Source organism: Lygodium microphyllum, chromosome 24 (assembly GCF_053477565.2).
Source record: "Lygodium microphyllum isolate KBCC chromosome 24, Lygodium_microphyllum_v1.1.10, whole genome shotgun sequence".
NCBI lineage: Eukaryota > Viridiplantae > Streptophyta > Polypodiopsida > Schizaeales > Lygodiaceae > Lygodium > Lygodium microphyllum.
Genome location: NC_141158.1, coordinates 100,050,192 through 100,057,973, shown reverse-complemented (window position 1 = coordinate 100,057,973; position 7,782 = coordinate 100,050,192). Strand labels below are relative to the sequence as shown.

Genomic DNA, 7,782 nt, shown 5'->3' with positions numbered 1-7,782 from the left:
GACACGTAGGAAGAAGTCTAACTAAAATTACCCTTTTGAGCCCCGGGTACCTCATGTGGGAACCCTATCAAGAATAGTTAACTTGTTAGACTAATCTCCTTTTTTGGGGATTATTGCGTGGGTTCTAACTTCTAATTTTTAGAGGGTTTGTAACTTGGCTGTTCGTGAATTCTCACACGAACTGCAGCGGGACGGCCAAAGGGAAGAAGAAGATCGCCACATGGCAGAAGCAACTAGCCTATCTCACGGAAGATTTTGTCCTGTCTTGTCTCTTCCTCCTCGGCCCTTTGTGAGACGGCGCCATCGCACCTGCTGTGCTCTTTCTCTCTCTCTCTCTCTCTCTCATGCAACTGAGAGAGAGAGAGAGAGAGAGAGAGAGAGAGAGTCTCTCGTCGTCGCTTGTCCTCGCCGCTCCCTCCCTCCATGGAAGAAGCAGACAAAATAGCGTTCCTAAACCCCCCCGCTGACCTCCCACTGTTCCATCCCTATACCTCGCCCCCGGCTCCCCCTTGGCTTCTTATCACGAGGTATGAGCTGTCCCTCTCCTTGCTTCTCAGCTTCGCTTCCATTCTCAGTGCCTGTGCATGCCGGCATTCGTAGCATATAAGAATAGGGCCTCTTCCCTCTCTAACATCGTGCAAGGGCTGCAAAGCGTTTCCGAGTCCGGGAAAGCAATCGCGTACATGTTTTTTAGACATTCGTCTGCATGTTTTTTGCAATGTTCAAGAAGAATCCTTCCACTTCCTATTCTGTGAAAACGATGAGACCTTCCTTTGGCTGATAGGCCATGAATGTAAAGTAGAAACAAAGTTGGCAGCCAGAGCTCAGCATTCTTTGCAGCATTCGCACCGCACAAAGTCCTGCATTGTGTCAGTCTCTCAGGACGGCCTGAGCATTGCATTTGTTATAACTTGAACGTTGAGGATCCATGGTGAAGGGAAGGCATATCAGCAGATGGTAAGTTCCAAGTAAATACAGGATTCAGGCATTGAAAGGCACTGTAAATTGATATTTTTGGTGAGCCTCGAATGGGAAGGGAAATAATGGCCTTGCGGTGCATTTTGTGATCTTGATAACTTTGAAGAAGCAAATTTTGCCAGAGACTTAAATGTGGAGGAAGCATAACAACTAAATAGACTGCAGTTCCTGTTTGCACCAGAGATAGTCACGTTTATCAATTACGCATACTGTCACAGCATAGGAAATTCTAGCACCTGCTTTACTTCAACCGGCTCATCTATCGAGCACAATGCTTGTGCGTTCAACCAGCTGGAATTCATGTGGATGGAGAAGCAAGCATCATAAGTCATCCAAGATTGTGCACTCTGTGAACTCTGAGACCATAATTGTGGACCAAAGCTGTGACAGGTCTCATGAGGAGACTTCTAATATGTACACGCTTGCGAGATGCAAATCCAGCAGACAAGCTGGAGATCAGAAGGAAGATGATGCATTGACAACGGTTCTGAACTCTACCAATGCAGACTTTAGCTCTGCTGAGAGGCTAGAGTGGTTGCGAGAACAGTTGATTGGTGACAAGCTTGAATTTGTCACCCCCTTTGGCAAACGCCAGCTTCTTTATGCAGACCATACAGCCTCAGGAAGACCGGTTGCATTCATTGAGAACTTCATCATGCACTATGTGTTGCCCTTCTATGGTACATTTTGCTTTCTGATAAAGTAAACTACATTCAATTTGTATGCAATGACTTTAAGTTGACTGAACCGTTTTATGGATGAGTGACTAGTAGACATACTAATTTCACAGCGTCATGGATATATGCAGGCAATACACATACTGATGACAGTTTTGTGGGAAGGACAACCAGCGACATGGTTCACAAGTCTGCCAAGTACATAAAAAAACAGCTTGGAGGAACAAGTGAGGATGCAATAATGTTTTGTGGAGCAGGCTGCACAGGTGCCCTTAAGCGACTGCAGGAAGTAATGGGCATAGCCATTCCATCAACAATGCGTTCACGGGTGATGGAGACCTTAGATGATGGAGAAAGATGGGTTGTGTTTACAGGTCCTTATGAGCACCATTCTAATCTTTTGACATGGAGACAAAGCCTGGCAGAGGTGTGGCATTACTTTTTCTTGTCAAATGGAGTTCTGGGTGTTGCATCTTTATGTGCTTCATGTTAGGTGCTTCTGTCCTGCAGAAAGTTTACGTGCATTTTTCATAGGGATTGCATTACGTTCCATATCAATTAAAAGGATGCAGGTTAGCTGCAACATTTGAAGTTACTTGCTGTGTTTGTGCTTAAGGTACCTTTTCTTTTCTTTCAGGTAGTGGAGATTCCTGCTGATGATGAGGGTTATATTAATCTGGTTGCATTAGAGGCAGCTTTAAAATCACCCTTGTACAAGAATCGGTTCAAGCTTGGATCATTTTCTGCTTGCAGCAATGTCACTGGCCTTATTACAGATACACGTGCTATAGCTCGCCTCTTACACAGGCATGGAGCTTTTGCATGTTTTGATTTTGCTGCTAGGTAAGACAGCTCCTTGGATGTCCAGCAAACTTAGTCTGCACAGAAAGTGACTTGTCGCTGCTGTTTACTGAGTCCTTGGGACCAAAATATTTCTTTTGATGCAGTGCTCCACATGTGCAAATTGATATGAGGTCAAGTGAGAAGGATGGCTATGATGCTGTAGTGTTGAGCCCTCACAAATTCACTGGTGGTCCAGGGACTCCTGGCATCCTTCTTATGAGAAAGAGCTTGTATCTGTTGCGCCAAAGCCCTCCTTCTACATGTGGTGGTGGAACTGTCTCATATGTAAATGGTTTCAGCGAAGGGGTGAGCTTTCAGTCAATTCTAAGAGGTATTTTCTGCTAATAGTCCTAACAAGAAATGCTAACTAGCAGTCGTAATTCTCACCTCAGGACACTTTGTACTACAAGGACATTGAGGAGCGAGAAGATGGAGGGACACCACCTATAGTGCAGAAGATAAGATGCGCGTTGGCATTCTGGGTAAAAGAATTTGTTGGAACTTCCCTTATTGAGCATCGGGAATCCTTTTTCATCAAGAAAGCGATCAAAAGGCTGTCTGCTAATCCTAACATCAAGATTTTGGGGAACACAACAGCAAAACGAGCCCCTATTCTTTCCTTTATTGTTTATAGCACACCTAGTCCTGAAGAATGTCCTGAAATCACCTGGAAAACATCAGTCTTCAAAGTTTCTGGCGGCAGGACTTTAGGGAAGCCGCTGCATGGAAGATTTGTGGTTAAACTGCTGAATGACCTTTTTGGAATTCAGTCTCGAGGAGGCTGTGCTTGTGCTGGGCCTTACGGGCATACGCTGTTGGGCATTGGTCAAATGCAGTCTCTGGCAATAAGAGTTGCCATTAAGAAGGTAAATTTATACATGATCGTCTGCATTCTCTAACGCGGATGGTTCTTTCGAAGCCGGAGAATGGAGGCACCCCTTGTCATGGGATGTCCTCAATCACATCTTCTCAAATAGATGCAGGGTATGGGGTGCTAATTAAAATGTTTCGTTGCGGCTGAACTTTAAAGGCTACAATGTGCCTCAGTAGGCTGAAAAGGCCACATTGAAAAATCAATTGGCGAAAAGGCAAGCTTTGGTAACTTGATAATGAAGACAAGGCCATCTAAACCTTGTACAAGAGGTTTGACTGAGAAGGCTGAGGTCCTATTCTGGCCCCAGTTGTTGAGTCCAAGGCAGGATTTTCCAAGTCTCACAAATTTATAAGTTCTGTCGATGCACACCTATGTAGCATAGTGATAGTATTTCAAGTTAAATACTTGAAAGCACGGTAAGCTGAATTGCCTTTCTATTTGTGACAGGGTTATTCTGGATTGAAGCCTGGATGGGCTAGGTTGAGCTTTTCCTACGACATGACAGACGAGGAGGTGGAGTATGTGCTAGCAGCAATTGAGACGGTGGCCAAATATGGACAGCGCTTCCTTCTACTGTATGACTTCGACTGGAAGACAGGGGACTGGAATTTGAAGCACTCAGATGGAGTCACTTTTGATGACCTTGTAGCTGACCTCACAAACTATGGAGATCGCAACTTCAAGACTCAGCATCAAAGTTTTCGGCACTGTATGAAGCTTGCCAAGGCAATCGCTCATGTGCTACCCAAGTTCCCTCCATCCAGGCAGGTGCCTGATCCCATCTCTGACTCTGGCTTAGTCTTTTTCCGCGTCTAAGCCTCTGCATTGCCTACCTGTTGCTGCTACGAATGTTACCTTGTTGGCAACCTCTCCTTGCAGTTGTTTACTATGCTGTCAATAACTCCTCGGTCTGGACTCCAATTTCCATACCCATTCTGTCTGCTACGTATAATTCTTTCATTCTTTTTCCTTGAAACCACACTGGGAAAGTGTGCATCGAGGACATACAATAACAGCCATCGCTCGTCTTTTTGACGTGACTGGTTTTTCCCTTCATTAATTCTAACAGACTTTAAAGTTAGAACCTAGGTCTTAACAAGAAGGGTTTACAACTATTATAATACCCAAAATCTACCTGCGTCTGCCTCGAAGCGGATAAATATTTTATCATGCCTTTGGGGATGCGGTGTCCAAGGTTTGAACTCATGCAACCTATTACTCAACCCATACCCAAACCACTTCGCCACAACCCCATGGGCTTACTTCTGGACATCTTATGTTAAGCTTAATTTTAATGTTTACATTCGCCTTACTTAACTTAATCGTATCTGAATTCTTAATATATTATATACCTTAATGTAAGGTTTAGGGGGGTTACCACATGCTGTATGTATAGCCTCCCTTGAAACATTTCCATGTGGTGCATATGAAGGCCCCCTTGGTTATTAAATTATTAATTATAACATTCACCTACTATGAACACTACTACAATTAACATTTTTCTTGAGGTAACATTTTATTAATATGGACACATCATAACATTAATTGATTTTCATTAAAAGTAAGAATATTAACAATTTATTGAAGATGTATAAATGAAAGGTTTGGGGGGGTTGCCACATGGTGCATGTACAACCCTCTTGGTCACTACTTTTTTATTAATAACATTTATGTTCTATGAATATTATTATAATTATAACTTTTCATGAAGTAATGTTTTACTAATATGAACCCATTATGATGATATAAATTGATTTTTATTAAACAATACTAATCTTACTACTATATTATTTTCGTTATAGGTTTAGAAAGCCCCTAACCTCCAAAGGCATTCTCGAACCTACCTCCTTTTCTGAAATTTCATTTTTCAATCAAAATCCCCTCTCTTTTTCTCTTTCTCACATGTAATCTTTTTTTTTTTTTTCATTAAAGCTTTTCTCACTTCCCTTTTTTAAATTAAAACCCCATACCCTCTGTCTCACTTATAATTTTTTTATTTTTTTCCTTCTCTTTTTAATTAAATTCTTTTCCTCCCCCCCACCCCCTCCCCCCCTCCCCCTCCCCCCCCTCCCTCTCTCATTTGTAGGGCTTAGGTTTTCTCTCCTTTAATTAAATTAAACTTATTTTTAAATCAAAAGTCACACACACATACATACACTCTCTCAATTAGATTAAAGTTTTTATTAGGGCTTAGGTTCTCTCTCTCTTTTCTTATCACAATCAGATTAAAATTTTAATTAAATATTTTAAAAGATTTTTTTAATTTAAATTTTTCTGAATATAGTTTTTCATACACTTTGAAAGGTAAATAGAAGAAGAAGAAGAAGATTGAGAGGGGGGGGGGGAAGAATAGTCTTTTTTTTAATTAAACATTTTTTTTCTCCCCTTTCCTTCCTCTCTCATGTGAAAGGCATAGGTTTTTTTTTTCTTTCTCTTTTTCACAGTTAGATTAATCTTTTTAATTAAATATTTTTAATTTAAAGTTTTTCTGACAGTTTTTCACACACTTTAAGAGGAAGATAGAAGAAGAAGAAGGAGAAGGATTAAAAAAAAGAATAAGAAAGCGAAAAAGACAGAGAGAAAAAGAGAAAAGAGAAGTATTTTTTAAATTAAACTTTTTTTAATATAGTTTTTTACTTAGAGAGAGAGAATGAGAAAACATATAATTTGAAAGAGAGAAACTAGGGGAAGAGAAAAGAGAAAAATATAGAAGGAGAAGAAAAGGGGAAGCGAGACACAGAGAGAAAAGAAAAGGAGAGAATTTGAACATAGAGAGAATGTAGAGAGGAAATATAAAATTTGAAAGAAAGAGAAATGTAAAAAAATTAAAGAGAAGGAAAAAAAGAGGATAGAGAAGGAAAAGAGAGGAGGGGAGTAGAGAGAATAAAAATGGAGAGAGAGAAAAGAGGAATAAGAAAGAGGGATGGGGAAAAATAGAAAAGAAAAGTCTTTTTTTAATTTGAATATTTTTTGAGAGGAAGGAAGAAAGGAGAGAGAGAGAGAGAGAGAGAGAGAGAGAGAGAGAGAGAGAGAGAGAGAGAGAGAGATTTAAGAGAAGAAAAAATGAAAATTAGAAGGGGAGAAGAAAAGGAGGTGGAGAGAGAGAGAAGAGAGAATATAAACATAAAAATAGAATTATATATAGGAAAAAGATAAAATTTACATATTTTGAGAGAGAGAGAGAGAGAGAGAGAGAGAGAGAGAGAGAGAGAGAAGAAAAGCGTAGAGAAGATAAAATTTAGAAGGAGAATGAAGAGAGAATAAGAAAAAAAGAAAAAAAAAGAGGAGAGATAGAGAGAATGAAAAGAGAGGAGAGGGGGGAGAATAGAAGGAGAGAGAGAGAAGGAAAAGAGAGGAGAAAAAATTAACTACAATAGAAGGCATACAAAGAAAGAAAATTAGATAGAATTTAGGGAGAGAGGAGAGAGAAAGATAAATGGATTATTGAGTGAAGTTATCATGTGATAGCACAACTTTGCCTTTGCCACTTCGGGGTAGCAAAGCTGTCACGAAGCAGCATGTGTTTTTTAGGGTAGAAGCCCCAATAAGCGGGTGGGGGTAAAAAAAGTGTCATTTTTGAAGGTTACAAATTGGCCATAATATAAAGAGCAGGCGAGTATGTAACGTGTCCATTTGTATCTTCAGGACACGTCTTAGCAGTCCATCGGAAAGGGTGTCTAGAAAGCTCCGTTGGCACTCCCATGGAATGTTACGGGGTTTGCGATCTAGGGCTTTCCGCGTTCGCCACGTAGTGGAAGTATTCCGGTTGTTCCCACTTAGGATCGACCTGAATTAGGATTTTCCTTATTGGTCATTTCCTAACGGCAACTAGTGTCAGACCCAAGCAAACTACTTTACGCAGAAACGCTAGGTTCGAAGCGGATTCACGCTGTACTTGGTTCAAGGAGAATAGGAAACGAGAGGGATGCAAAGCTCAACCTCTTTGCCATAAGGCATAGTCACATTTTGTTTCCCTAAAACATCGTAAATCGGGTTTAATCATAACTCTAGGTCAACGCTTTTGTTGTTCGTGTTCTTTGATGATCTTTTTGCTGTCCATCGTGATTTGAGAAAAGTTTTTGGCCAAACAGGACCACCTATCCGTAGGACGAACCTATGGCCCATCCTTTGGACTTTCCTTGGGTTGTTTTAGTTATTTAATTACCTAACACATTAGTTGGACATGTAATAACCAACTTCTTTAATTAATCCATTAGGCACTGGTTCTTTCACGTAATCTTATCACTTGACATAGAAAAACAATATCATATAAGTTCCTTATTAACATGTTATCATATTTATCTTTGAAATACAAAGGGTCCAGCCCGTAGGCTTATCCACAATCCGCCCGAAGGCTATCCAGTAATCCACAGGGATTACCAATCCAAGTTTTCGCCGGTAGACTAGTAT

General features: G+C 40.6%; 1 protein-coding gene across 2 annotated transcripts; it reads left to right on the top strand.

Moving 5' to 3' along the window:
- Positions 1-533: 533 nt before the first annotated feature.
- On the top strand, positions 534-4,725 carry LOC148015446 (uncharacterized). Of its 2 annotated transcripts, none has more exons than XM_087665742.1 (6): positions 534-1,658; positions 1,787-2,082; positions 2,293-2,498; positions 2,603-2,804; positions 2,891-2,980; positions 3,820-4,725. In XM_087665742.1, the coding sequence occupies exons 1-6, from the start codon at positions 1,250-1,252 to the stop codon at positions 4,186-4,188; spliced, it is 1,572 nt and encodes a 523-aa protein (XP_087521868.1). In that variant the 5' UTR covers positions 534-1,249; the 3' UTR covers positions 4,189-4,725. The 2 variants fall into 2 exon arrangements, with proteins under 2 accessions (XP_087521868.1, XP_087521867.1); XM_087665741.1 differs by having other exon boundaries at positions 2,891-3,364; positions 3,820-4,720.
- The last annotated feature ends 3,057 nt before the right edge of the window (positions 4,726-7,782 follow it).